General features: G+C 48.1%; 1 protein-coding gene across 2 annotated transcripts; it reads left to right on the top strand.

Moving 5' to 3' along the window:
- Window positions 1-467: 467 nt before the first annotated feature.
- LOC144721239 (general transcription factor 3C polypeptide 6-like) lies at window positions 468-13,388 on the top strand. 2 transcript variants are annotated; one of them, XM_078598696.1, is made up of 6 exons: window positions 468-572; window positions 4,950-5,030; window positions 7,825-7,888; window positions 8,197-8,241; window positions 10,300-10,413; window positions 12,247-13,388. In XM_078598696.1, the coding sequence occupies exons 1-6, from the start codon at window positions 495-497 to the stop codon at window positions 12,546-12,548; spliced, it is 684 nt and encodes a 227-aa protein (XP_078454822.1). In that variant the 5' UTR covers window positions 468-494; the 3' UTR covers window positions 12,549-13,388. The 2 variants fall into 2 exon arrangements, with proteins under 2 accessions (XP_078454822.1, XP_078454823.1); XM_078598697.1 differs by having other exon boundaries at window positions 525-579.
- Window positions 13,389-13,778: the final 390 nt, after the last annotated feature.

The raw sequence follows: 13,778 nt of genomic DNA on the forward strand, positions 1-13,778 counted from the left end.
GCATATAAAGGATTTATAGTGAAAAACTTTGTTTTTATGGGTTAATTTATTACACATCCCATTAGATACACGGCTTTCTAGGCGTGCATGTGAGCAGCAGCATTGGTGCAGCACAATCATTCTAAATCAATCTTTACATTCAGTGCCTCATCACGAACATATAGCTTGCTTTGGTTGATTGAACACAAGCAAATATTGAAGCGGTTTTGCCTTTCAGTGTCTCATGAGCAGCCAGGCTTGCTTGCATTGATTCAACAAGCGAATTCTGAACGGGTTTTGATTTTCAGTGTCTCATCAGCAGTCAGGCTGCCAATGAGTTCGATAAGCAAACCGAACCGGTTTCGACAGAAGCCTAAGGATCCGACGCATGACGTCACATCTATCTCAAAACCATAGTGCGGATGAGCAAAGCCCACGCGCGTCCGATTGGCTGAGAGCCGCCACGATCCGCCGCGAGGACCAATGGGAAGCGAGAAGACGGCAGCCCCGTGCCTATGCGCTGTGGGGATTTGCGGCTCGCGATGGCGAGCGGCGATGAGTTGGGCGATGGCGACTGGGAGGAGGAGGTGGAGGTCAGTGGTGAGGGTCAGTGGTGAGGGTCAGTGTCTTAGACTGGTGGTGGTGAGGGTCAGTGGTGAGGGTCAGTGTCTTAGTCTGGGGGTGGTGAGGGTCAGTGGTGAGGGTCAGTGTCTTAGTCTGGGGGTGGTGAGGGTCAGTGGTGAGGGTCAGAGTCTTAGTCTGGGGGTGGTGAGGGTCAGTGGTGAGGGTCAGAGTCTTAGAGTGGGGGTGGTGAGGGTCAGTGGTGAGGGTCAGAGTCTTAGACTGGGGGTGGTGAGGGTCAGTGGTGAGGGTCGGTGGTGAGGGTCAGAGTCTTAGACTGGTGGTGGTGAGGGTCAGTGGTGAGGGTCAGAGTCTTAGAGTGGTGGTGGTGAGGGTCAGTGGTGAGGGTCAGTGTCCTAGAGTGGGGGTGGTGAGGGTCAGTGGTGAGGGTCAGAGTCTTAGACTGGTGGTGGTGAGGGTCAGTGGTGAGGGTCAGAGTCTTAGACTGGTGGTGGTGAGGGTCAGTGGTGAGGGTCAGAGTCTTAGACTGGTGGTGGTGAGGGTCAGTGGTGAGGGTCAGAGTCTTAGACTGGTGGTGGTGAGGGTCAGTGGTGAGGGTCAGTGTCTTAGAGTGGGGGTGGTGAGGGTCAGTGGTGAGGGTCAGAGTCTTAGACTGGGGGTGGTGAGGGTCAGTGGTGGGGGTGAGAGTCTTAGACTGGAGGTGGTGAGGGTCAGTGGTGGAGGTCAGAGTCTTAGAGTGGGGGTGGTGAGGGTCAGTGGTGAGGGTCAGAGTCTTAGACTGGAGGTGGTGAGGGTCAGTGGTGAGGGTCAGTGGTGAGGGTCGGTGGTGAGGGTCAGAGTCTTAGACTGGTGGTGGTGAGGGTCAGTGGTGAGGGTCAGAGTCTTAGAGTGGTGGTGGTGAGGGTCAGTGGTGAGGGTCAGTGTCTTAGAGTGGGGGTGGTGAGGGTCAGTGGTGAGGGTCAGAGTCTTAGACTGGTGGTGGTGAGGGTCAGTGGTGAGGGTCAGTGTCTTAGAGTGGGGGTGGTGAGGGTCAGTGGTGAGGGTCAGAGTCTTAGACTGGTGGTGGTGAGGGTCAGTGGTGAGGGTCAGAGTCTTAGAGTGGTGGTGGTGAGGGTCAGTGGTGAGGGTCAGTGTCTTAGAGTGGGGGTGGTGAGGGTCAGTGGTGAGGGTCAGAGTCTTAGACTGGGGGGGGTGGTGAGGGTCAGTGGTGAGGGTCAGTGTCTTAGAGTGGGGGTGGTGAGGGTCAGTGGTGAGGGTCAGAGTCTTAGACTGGTGGTGGTGAGGGTCAGTGGTGAGGGTCAGAGTCTTAGAGTGGTGGTGGTGAGGGTCAGTGGTGAGGGTCAGTGTCTTAGAGTGGGGGTGGTGAGGGTCAGTGGTGAGGGTCAGAGTCTTAGACTGGGGGGGGTGGTGAGGGTCAGTGGTGAGGGTCAGTGTCTTAGAGTGGGGGTGGTGAGGGTCAGTGGTGAGGGTCAGAGTCTTAGACTGGGGGGGGTGGTGAGGGTCAGTGGTGAGGGTCAGAGTCTTAGACTGGGGGTGGTGAGGGTCAGTGGTGGGGGTGAGAGTCTTAGACTGGAGGTGGTGAGGGTCAGTGGTGGAGGTCAGAGTCTTAGAGTGGGGGTGGTGAGGGTCAGTGGTGAGGGTCAGAGTCTTAGACTGGAGGTGGTGAGGGTCAGTGGTGAGGGTCAGTGTCTTAGAGTGGGGGTGGTGAGGGTCAGTGGTGGGGGTCAGAGTCTTAGAGTGGGGGTGGTGAGGGTCAGTGGTGGGGGTCAGAGTCTTAGAGTGGGGGTGGTGAGGGTCAGTGGTGAGGGTCAGAGTCTTAGACTGGAGGTGGTGAGGGTCAGTGGTGAGGGTGAGAGTCTTAGAGTGGGGGTGGTGAGGGTCAGTGGTGGGGGTGAGAGTCTTAGACTGGAGGTGGTGAGGGTCAGTGGTGAGGGTCAGTGTCTTAGAGTGGGGGTGGTGAGGGTCAGTGGTGGGGGTGAGAGTCTTAGACTGGAGGTGGTGAGGGTCAGTGGTGGGGGTGAGAGTCTTAGACTGGGGGTGGTGACGGTCAGTGGTGAGGGTCAGAGTCTTAGACTGGAGGTGGTGAGGGTCAGTGGTGGGGGTGAGAGTCTTAGACTGGAGGTGGTGAGGGTCAGTGGTGGAGGTCAGAGTCTTAGACTGGGGGTGGTGAGGGTCAGTGGTGAGGGTCAGAGTCTTAGACTGGAGGTGGTGAGGGTCAGTGGTGAGGGTCAGAGTCTTAGAGTGGGGGTGGTGAGGGTCAGTGGTGAGGGTCAGAGTCTTAGATTGGGGGTGGTGAGGGTCAGTGGTGAGGGTCAGAGTCTTAGACTGGGGGTGGTGGTGATATGCTGGACCCGTGGCATCACTCGTTCACTGCTCTCGTGTTTTTGTCGTCTTAAGTTTTGTTGTCTGTGGAGGAGACTTCTGAAGGACGCTGCTACTGGGGAGTTAAGGGGCAGTCGCCCTCCAGCAACAACGGAGCGCAGAGGAGCGACGCTCACAACAATGAGCGTAGCGTCGGGCGACTAAAACGCAGAAAGTTGGCGCAGTAGGGGGCGGGGGGCAATGTCGGTGCATCTGCCAGTCGTCTCAGGCAGCCGACCCGCGGCAATTGGCGCTGGAGGATTCAAGCTCCTGACTCGTAGTTAACGGGATCGACACAGTCAAGTTAAATAAATACTTTAAAAGTTCATTATCGCGCTCTCATAACGTCACTACAACGTTGACTGTGGAACGCGTGGGTCAATCACATCCCATAGTTGGGCCAACCAAATGCCAAACGTGAAACCAACGTTTGGCCAATGACATGCCAACTTTGGGCCAACTTTGCATGTCTTCTGGGTATTTATTGCATTGCAACGCCTTACCGCAGCTTTCAAGGTTGTTTTTTTCTGTTCTCGTTGCCGAAGCATATACGTGTTTATACTGGTAGGAACCTCCTGGTTACACCAGCCCACAGGGGCTTATTGTGTCCGTCCGTCGTGCAGGGAGGGGCTGGGTGGGGAGGGTGGGGAGGGGCTGGGTGGGTGGGGAGGGAGGGGCTGGGTGGGGGGTGGGAGGGGTGGGGCTGGGTGGGGAGGGGCAGGTTACCCCGTGGTGCCCTTATAAAACTCAACGTTTAACCTACTCACGCCGGCTTGTGCCCGCCCTCACAGTCGGGCATATTTGCGGAATACACCACGCCGCCGTTGACCCTGGCCATTGACCGAGCAACCCAACGTTCCTACCAGCTCCCTCCGCAGGAATGTGTTTTTCTTGAGTCCGCCTTTCAAGAGCACCACCTCGTGAGATGACAAGAGTGGAACGTGAAACGGAGTAACGAGTGTTCGGGCAGCCACGGCTCAATCACCTGGCGAAAGCGACCGGACAGCCCCCAACAACGCAGCCCACGTCCTTGCGTCCTCCGCGTAATGCAGAATCAGAACGTGTCGTTATGCATTCCAGTTTAGATTACAAATACGATCCATGTGAAGACAATTCCCTGTGTATAAAGGAATTGAGGGGGCTGTGTGGCAAAAGGACGTGGTCACCACAACGGGCTACAGCGGGGATGAAATCCGTGCGTGGGTGTTACGTGTGGTGTGGATCAGCGGACGGACATGAGGCTGCCGGTTAACAGTTAAGGCGGTCGTGATTTGAGCAGATACACAAAGGGGTGGAATGGCAGCTGGAGTTGAGTTAAGCCTGGAGAGGAAGAGAGAGAGCGGCTGGGTTGTGAGACGTTAACTACCTCGCCTGGTATGCAGGTGGTGGTAGGTTCGATCCTAACCCCTGTATATTTGCAGTTTGCACGTGGTAGTGGGGATTTTCCTCCGGGTTATCCCTCCACATTTAAAAAACATGCGTTTGGAATATCTGGCTGCTTTACATTTCCACACGATGAACAACTTCGTTGAGCTATCATCTGTGTCCAGGTCGCTTCTGAAAAAGAGCTGTATCGCTCAGTGGGCCTTACCATGGTAAAATGAAAATTGAATAATACAAGTATGAGAGTGAAGGTACATATGCTTTCGATTGTTGCAATTGTGGAGCAGTATATTTTACTAAATCGTGTTACCCATTTACTGTAGGTTCAAACGTACACGATTGTCGGAGTCTTCTCTTGAATGTATGAAGCTAATGTTACTGGTTAGATGTAGTACAATTTAGGCGACGTTACAACAGTACTACAAATTCTCTGCTCACGCTGCTGCTGCTGCTGCGTTGGCAGTGCTGTGCAAGCACTAATACACAAACAAAACTCAACACATTCATCAAGGACACCGTGGCCCTAAAATGAAAACTATTTAATCGGCGTCGTGGGTTTTAATTGGGCAATATTTCATTCCACCAATAGGTGTCAACATGATCACTGCTCACGCTCGTTTTGTTTGCTTTTCATCTTGTTCCAGGAGCAATACGTGGTGGTTGAGCTGTCTGGCATCATAGACTCGGATTTCCTGGCCAAGTGCAACAACAGCTTTAAAATACTGGTCAGTGAAGGTTATGTGAGTTTGCGCTTACCTAATATTTTAGCTCTGCTTGATATATTGCGTGACATTTTTTTGGGAATGTCAAGTTATGGTAGCATTGTACTGAAATGAGTGATGGGTGGACATAATAATAATGATGATGCATCATTCATGCAATTTGCATATCGCAATGCTGCACAATCTTCCAACACGGAGGTGCATATATAACGATTTTTCAGCCAATTAATGAGTGTGTATGTGTGGGAGGAAACCAAAGCACTCGGAGAAAACCCACACTTGCGAGGGGACAATACTCTTATCCTACACAGATGTAGTAGGTGATGTTAGTTCTTGCTTTAGTAGAAACTGTCTTCTATTGGCAAACCAGAGTAAGGCACCTACTCGATGCCCATCAGAAGGATATTTTGTAAAATGTATGCGATCCAACAACCCTCGGTTCCAAGATCGTGGATTACAGGCGTGCGCCACCGCCGCCCATCGGCGTTCACGTGTCTCTCGCCAGTGTAGGCAATTCCACATTGTTGTTGTGGTAATCAGTTTATCCGCATGACAACCGCAAATTCAACTCCCGCAAATTTAATTTCGATTGTATCAACCGCGAAGAGATGGTGAGCTTTCAAACCATGGCTGGCCTTAAACTCTCAAACCGATTTAATCGAATTGTCTTTAAGATGAACTGGAATGTTTTGTTGTGTCATGATAAAAATATGTTCTGCTGCAGTGTTATTGTCCCAACAAGAGCCAAACTGTTGAACAGGATTAAAAAAAATACCTCGGCACGTTAAAACAATTCCCAGAGCAATGCTCTACGTCTGTAAAGGTTCCAAGCTGAATGTGTGTATAAAGTGAGTGCCTGGAATTCCATTGCATGCTGTGATGCTCAGCAGAGCATTGCATTTTTTTGCTCTCTGCTAGGTTGTAATATTTCATTTTCATTTTTCCACTTGACCCGTGGATGTGCCATGTGATACAAGCTGTGTATTGCCAGCCAAAGCTGACTTGTGGTTTAGTTTGACATCGATCCAACACATTTGATTTGCAACCAAGGGATTAACGCTTGCACGCACGCCAAACACTTCTATTGTAACATCTAACTTCTCTTTTGCGTGTAATTAGCTGTATACATTCCACAAGTTGATGAATGAAAGTTCACGTGCAATATTAAACGAAAAGTAAGCTGGTGTGAATGAGGTCCCCTCACGCTCTCATCCATCTCTTCCTTCATTCCCGATTTTGTCTCACGATACAACTCAATTATCCACACATCATGTATAATGTGTGCAATAATATCGCCATAATACAGGTGTTTTTGGGTTAAATGCGTAAATACGAATGTGTCGTTAAACCCGCCACCACCCGACACAGCCAATTAGTAAGCTTTGTCACGTAAACAGAACACGCCAAATCGTTACTAGTACAGCACACCTGTGTGTTGGAGAGCAAATCCACAACATTTACAATCTGAGTATGACGTTTTGCCAGTAATTACAACTAGCATTATCAGGTGGACAGCCACGTTTGTGGATAAATCCTCCTGTTTCGTTCCTTAAATAGAGGAATAATATCTCCCTGTAAGGGGAACGATGGCACAGTGGTTACAGCACATTGCGCTATGAAGCCAGCCATGGCTAATGTCAGTGGCCAGTGATATATGAACTGGTTCTGGCCCCCCTTCACCAACACGCATGGTGAAGTTTGAGCCAGCAACCCACCATGACCAACACAGCATGGCGAGCCCTTCATGTAGCAGTGAACTTGCAAAGGGCTCTACATTATTGATGTTGCGTCCCCCTAATTAGATCTCAGAAGAAAGCAGCTTTATAGTTGGTGATTATAACTGGTTTTAATATGTTGTGGTTACAATGATGATGATGCACTTCACCAAGGAAAGCCTTGCTGAGTCTCAAGACTCATTCAGGAGGGTTCTGTATTGCAATGCTGATCAAATTTCATTAGGCGGTGTTTGACAATTGGAAGTATACCAGAGTTCCTGGAGGAAACCCATGCATGTCATGAGCTAACACTTAAAGCTCTACTGAGATTGATAGCTGTGCTGTCATCTAACAGTATTGCATTCCTAGCCTACAATACCTCGTATACTCAAGTCGTCTCCCAGGCTCAGCCCTGCTTATCTTATATTTTCTGATGAGATTATGCCCATTCATGATCATTTAGTCACTGAAAATGAACCTGTTGCAAAGTTGCTTATTAGTGGTCCAGATCTCAAATTTTACCAACCATCGGTTGCCATGCAATCTTTTGTGCATTTCAATCTTCATTCCCATTTGAATGGAGAAGGCTGGTGAACATGGAAGTTGGACCATAGTCAATTGCAAGAGGTGGAAGTCTTGACAAGCTCTGCCCCAGAGGTCGCAATCGGGTACCCGATACCCATACCCTACTCGATACCCGGCTACCCGTACCCGGCCGGGTACGGGTAGCCGTTTGCGACCCTGGTGCGGCCGGGTACGGGTACGGGTAGGCCGTGAGTCACTGGTGAGTAACCGTTTGTCACTCATTTCCCAACGTCTTGTCTCTTCTCACAATTCAAGTTCCTAGAATCAACCCACCTGCGCCTGCATCATGGCTTCATCCCAGAGGTCGCAATCGGGTACCCGTACCCTACCCGATACCCGGCCGGGTACGGGTAGCCGGGTATCGGGTAGGGTACGGGTACCCGTTTGCGACCCTGGTGCGGCCGGGTACGGGTAAGTAATCAAAACCCGTTTGCGACCTCTGCTCTGCCCTAACCCAGCTTTACTGTCGCCCATTCTCATGTCCACACTGCCTGCAGGGGGTGGACACGGATGAACCCATCATGCAAGTGGGTGGCTGTGTCTTTGCTGGTCGATACGAAGGTAATGAACAACATTCCTGGTTGTGTGGTTTCCTTGGGAGTTATCCGTGCTATCGACTCCATGACTTAGTTCAAGTCCAGGCTGAACAACCGCCTTTGTTCCTCTGCCTGTGACTGGCTTCCGCTCTATTAAAGGCTATGCCAACTGTTTGTGTGCAGTGTCTTCAGATGCGGTTGCATTTAAATGCTACGTACGTCAAAATTGTGTGATATTTGTTGCATGTTAAAATGTGAGTGGCTTGAGCTTGTTTTTTTTTCATGGAAACACATTAGTAATTTTGCGTGCTGTACTTTTGCACTTGCTTACAGATGCACTCGGGACGTGCGTGTTATTCAAAGAAAACTCCACTTCAGGTTAGTGTTGCAAAACGGATTGACTGATTGGCATTTCTGTATTAACATTGCGTAAAGTAGCGTCGTTTACTCTAAGGTCCTGGTATGGTCAGTCATAATATCGCTGTTGTACTCAAGCATTGGCTGGTGTTCTTTTCAGTTGATGGTCCTCGGCTATTCGTGACAATTCCCACATTTCTTTGACCGAGGTCAGTCTATTCCACCCAAGGACGACCACTTGACTTCCAACAAACGAGGTTGACCCGCACCTCCGATTAGCACGGTTGGCTACGTACGGTGCTAAATAAGTTCAACGTACATACATACGACCTTGACCAGGATTTAAATTCATAGACTCATGACTTAATGTCCTGCTGTTATATCAACTCAGCCATTTCCTAGCCTCTGTGATAGTAATACATCTCATGCTGCTATAGGAATAAATAACTTGATATTAGTGCTGAGAAATACTTGAGGCATCGTGATTTTGTGTATGATACTGAAGGTAAAATCTCCCTTTACTTGAATGGGATTCTAACGGTACTATATAGTGGCGATTCTTGGAATCGCCACAACATTTTTAATGGGGATGTTGGCATTTACATCAAAAGAACGGAGATTCTTTGACAGCTTAGCAGTCATGCATATAGTTATCATGCCTTTCAATGGAAACTCCTGAGTCTCTTTTAAATTGAATTGGAATCTTGGTGGGAATTTCAAGGGTCACCTCTTAGGTGGTACACTTTGGCAATGCCCCATAGAAAATATCGATTATCCAGGAGTCTTTAACGATCCCTCATTCCTCTTGGGAATTGTATTCCATTTCAATAGTTGGATCGCGATTCTGGGTTAGCAATTACAGTAATCGCCCAGCACTAATATATACACATGTATGCATATGCAGGTAGAGCAGCAGATATAATAAACATTTAAAAAATAGGAAGTTGTGGAATGACGCGAGGATCACTGATTAATTTAGCTTTTTATGATCACGATACATGCATCAAATGCGTGTTTGAGAATGTGTTTTGATCTTCTTGGTTCTGTCGGTAAAGTCACGTAGAAGGGAAATAATACAATAATAAAAATAAAACATAAAATACAATTCTCACGACGTTTCGGCCACAACGTAAGCAGCCGTCCTCAGGTGAAGAACAGATCTGTCGGAAAGACAGCGTCTACGTGACTTTACCAAAAGAACCAAGAAGATGAATCCCTGCAGTCACGAAAGCTTTAGATCGAAATGTGTTTTGATTCGTATGTTGGGTGTACGTGACCCCTGTAGCCACGAGTGGCCACTGCTTCACCCCTCCGTTTAACAAAAATAATACATTTTTGGAAGCAAATTGGGACCCCTGACTCGCAACAATTCATGGAATTGTAGGAGGAGTAGGGTTTGTTTAACTCCTTAATAATTACCAGCATGGACAATGATTCGCCTCGTGACAAGTTGTGGGAAAACCAATTTATTGGGCATTCCTTACCGTCTCTCAAATTTCTTGCCACAGGCAATCATTCATTGGCAGTCACGAATGTAAATGTTTTGGAAATTCACAAAGTCATTTCCCAGTAAATACCACATGTCATCATCTTCGACTTATTCTTGATGGTGGCCAGGTGGCTTGGCTGACTATTTTAACGTCAGATCTCTGAACATGTTGCGTTTATTTCTGTTGAATGTATAATCTTAATCAAGTTGTTTTAACACTCCTTGCACATATTGTGTACAATGCATATTTCTTTAAATGCACTTTGCAACGACATATTTTTTCCACATTTATTGATTTAATTTCAGTTACTATACCCTTTGGTTCTTTCGGTAAAGTCACGTAGGTATAAAATAAAAATAGTTACTACTTTTGTATGTGTTGAGATATATTGCGCCATACTTGTCTCAATAGACTCTCACCTGGTTACAAACAAAGTTTACGCATCCGTTACCTCAATTAGACTATGGGTGTATTCATCCTCACGTGACGTCTGGGCATTACGCAAAACCTGGTACAAAGGAGCGTTGAAGGTGTCACGATACGCGTCGCTGAGCCGTGAGCGATGACGCCTGCTTCTCTTGTTTTACAGGTCCTGGGGACGCGTCGGAGGGCACGGCCTTGAGCTACCAATGTCACACGGCCAAGAAGCTGCTCATGCATCGAACGTTCCTATCCGAAAGGCAATCATCTGAGCCCATCTCTGGTGAGAAAAAGGGGGCGGCAGTGAGTGAGGGAGGGCAGGCACGACTATCCCTTGACTCACCGGTGCCGGAAACGTGACAGTCAAGGTCATAGCACCGAATGATGCAATTTGGTTTTTATCCGGTAACGTCACGTGCTCGCAAAGGAACAAGGTAGTTGTGTGTTGTACTTTCAGCCTCCTTTGCCTCCCCACTCTGACATGAAACAGACCTGGGACAGAAGGAAGGTTATGTATACCTGCACCAATTGTTGAAATAGTAGATCAGAATAGAATGCTTTAGGAAAACTGAGTTTGGGAGTAGAATGTTTTCAACCATTACATATTACCTCATGACATGCGATTGAAAACTGGACCACATTTTAATGATAGCGCAGTGGGTAGCGCACTGCATTATGAACCTGGTGGCCACAAATTTGATTCCTGACCACTGCTAATATCAGTGACGAGTGATATCTGAACTAATTCTGAGCTCTTCGGCTTCACCAACCTAAATGGATCAGCATGATGAAGTACAGTGGTACCTCGGGATACGTCGTTAATTCGTTCTAGAAGGTAGGACTTATACCGAAAATGATGTAGACCAAATAATTTTTCCCATAAAAAATAAAGGGAAAGGAAATAATCCGTTCCAGAGTATAAGAAATTATATTTTATATGGCATATTTTACATTAATGGAGTTGTATAAAATAATTTAAAACACTACTTATTACTAAAATGCATACATAAATGAAAATACATGCATAAATAAATTAAAATAAATTGAAATAAAAATAAAATTTAACATCACTTTACCTTGCTGAGAGGAGTTGATAGCCTATGAGGATGGTGGTGAGGAAGGGGAGGAGTCGTGAACGGGGTCTACGTGGGTACGCGGTGACTCATCCCGACCCATACAAGTTCTAGCAAGCGCGTCGTATCCCAAGACATTTTTTCTCTCGTCAAAACACGACGTATACCAAATTCGACGTATTCCAAAGCGGTCATATAACGAGGTATGACTGTATGTCAAACAACCACCATGACCAACACAACATGGGGGGAGGCCTTCAACCAGCAGTGGATTGACAGAACTCTAACTATGTATTTTTTTAATCCACACACATGTCTGGATAACAAGTCATCCAGCAGTAGTTTCCCAGAAGCGCTACATTTATCCGATCCACGTTTTACCCAGGAAGAGAGCAGTCACCGAGAACTGGCAGCAAATTCATTCCGTTTGCTTTTATCCACGAGTAACCACGTTAGATTATGGGGTCATTTTCACAGATAGTTGTAGATAACGGTGTCTGCCAATAGCACCCCCAATATCAATGCAGATGAGGGGAGTTTGACTGTACTGGTGGCAGTCGCAAGTACCATTACAGCGGTGTTCTTCATTGCAAGGCCCGTGGGCCACTGGCGGCCCCTGGTGGCCTTTAGTGCGGCCCCTGATGGCCTTTAGTGTGGCCCCTGGTGGCCTTTAGTGCGGCCCCTGGTGGCCTTTAGTGTGGCCCCTGGTGGCCTTTAGTGCGGCCCCTGATGGCCTTTAGTGTGGCCCCTGGTGGCCTTTAGTATGGCCCCTGGTGGCCTTTAGTGTGGCCCCTGGTGGCCTTTAGTGCGGCCCCTGGTGGCCTTTAGTGCGGCCCCTGGTGGCCTGCAGTAAGGCCCCTGACGTGCAGCCCCCGACAATACACAACACGTGAAAACACCCCTTGCAGGCGGTGTGGCGGCTCTCGCACCGATTCCTTATCGGCGAAAGTGGCCCCCCTCTGAAATGTAGTGAAGAACGGTGGATTACAGCACGAGTGACCCTGACCCAATCGCACCACCCTCACCCACCCTCCCACCCGCAGGCATCGAGGCGATGCAGTTAGACTCGCTGGAAGGATACCGCCACTCGTCGGGATACCACTGGCAGCCGCCCAAGGAGGAGATGAACACAGACGTCACAGGAGGTGACGACGAGGATGAGGACGACGATGACGACGACGGCAAAGATGACAATGGGGACAACGACGGCGACGATGATAACGATCACGGTCGACGGCGAGCGGAGGCTGCGGTGCCCAGCCCAGGAACAGCGAACGAGGGCAACAAGGAGGCAGTACCCGAACCATCTCCCGGCACGAAGGCTGAAGCCTCAATTGTGCCGTGATGGCCCATCAATCTCCAGTGGTTCTTTTGTCGGGCTGACTTTTTCACTGGCTTGCGCAGAGTGGGCCGTGTAACATGCCCACTAACGTTAACTCAATTGTTTCTTTGCTCAAAGGAGTAACAGCAGAGTGGGCCACATCCTGCTAAAGGCCTGAACCAGGGGAGAAAATTCCACGTTTCCCATCGTGGGAGCCATTCCCTCCACAGGTTGACAACTACTGACTTGCTGCAAAGTGGTTATGTATTTTATTTACCTCCAGAAGGATGATGATGGGCTGAGTTGACATCCACCTTCTGGTAAGAGTTACACTCCCTAACCACACCACCACATTCTGCAATGTAATTATTACGAGACATAATAAACCGGTATTGAGCTGCATACGGCTAATGTTTAAGTCAGCTCTGTGCCATCTCTAATAGGCTGAGCCTATGTAATTGACACTGATGATGTATCCTGTGCAGGTTGTTTGGTAATGAAATCACAGCACACTGGCATCGGTGTTGCCACGTTGAATCTACGTAGTGGGAGGAGGTGGCTTATGATGCTTGTGCAATATCCTGAATGTCCCTTGAGGTTTGTATTGGTCTTTATGTCATTGGTCGAGGGAAACTTCCATTCACTCGGACTGTGTGTACACAATGTAGATACATGTCATGTAGACGTGTTAATAAAAGTTGTTTTGTTCACCATGACCCTAATGGAGTTGAACATAGAAGTTTGGAATGTTTGGGTACATTTTGTATGTTGACAATACCGTATAAAGTCAGCGCTATTATAAGTCGGTAACATCAGTCCCGTTTACAAGGCTGTGCATTAAATAAAATCATTGTTTGGTTTGCATTTATTTACAGCATTTATTTTCCACACGTAACACAAAGTACACTCAGATACAAGCTCAATTATCACAAACATCCAGTACTGTCCACAACACACCGACATCAAACACTCAGTATTAAGAAAAACACTCAACTGGCTACAGCATCCAGTATTATCCTCAACATTAAAAAAGCGAAATGCACAAGACGTTTATTGTGGGCCGTGTCCGTTGTTTTCCCCTGTGCCATGTTAAGAAAAAAGCAGAAATTAGTCAAAATGCTGAGCATATGTAGTTAAATAACTTTACATTGTTCACTGCAGCCAAGAGGCAAGGAAGCATTTGTTATTGGCAATTTAAAAGTCTAAGTTGCTCACAAAGCAAGGCATCGATGAGGTCTGAGTTGGCATGTAATG

This window comes from Lampetra planeri, chromosome 11 (assembly GCF_965212315.1).
Source record: "Lampetra planeri chromosome 11, kcLamPlan1.2.h2, whole genome shotgun sequence".
Taxonomy (NCBI): domain Eukaryota; kingdom Metazoa; phylum Chordata; class Hyperoartia; order Petromyzontiformes; family Petromyzontidae; genus Lampetra; species Lampetra planeri.

What these genes read in the sequence shown, in the direction of transcription:
- LOC144721239 (XM_078598696.1), top strand. Translation starts at nt 495, where the DNA reads ATGCGCTGTGGGGATTTGCGGCTCGCGATGGCGAGCGGCGATGAGTTG. An exon ending in ACTGGGAGGAGGAGGTGGAG is followed by an intron (nt 573 to 4,949) that starts GTCAGTGGTGAG and finishes ATCTTGTTCCAG; the next exon opens with GAGCAATACGTGGTGGTTGA. An exon ending in CTTTGCTGGTCGATACGAAG is followed by an intron (nt 7,889 to 8,196) that starts GTAATGAACAAC and finishes ACTTGCTTACAG; the next exon opens with ATGCACTCGGGACGTGCGTG.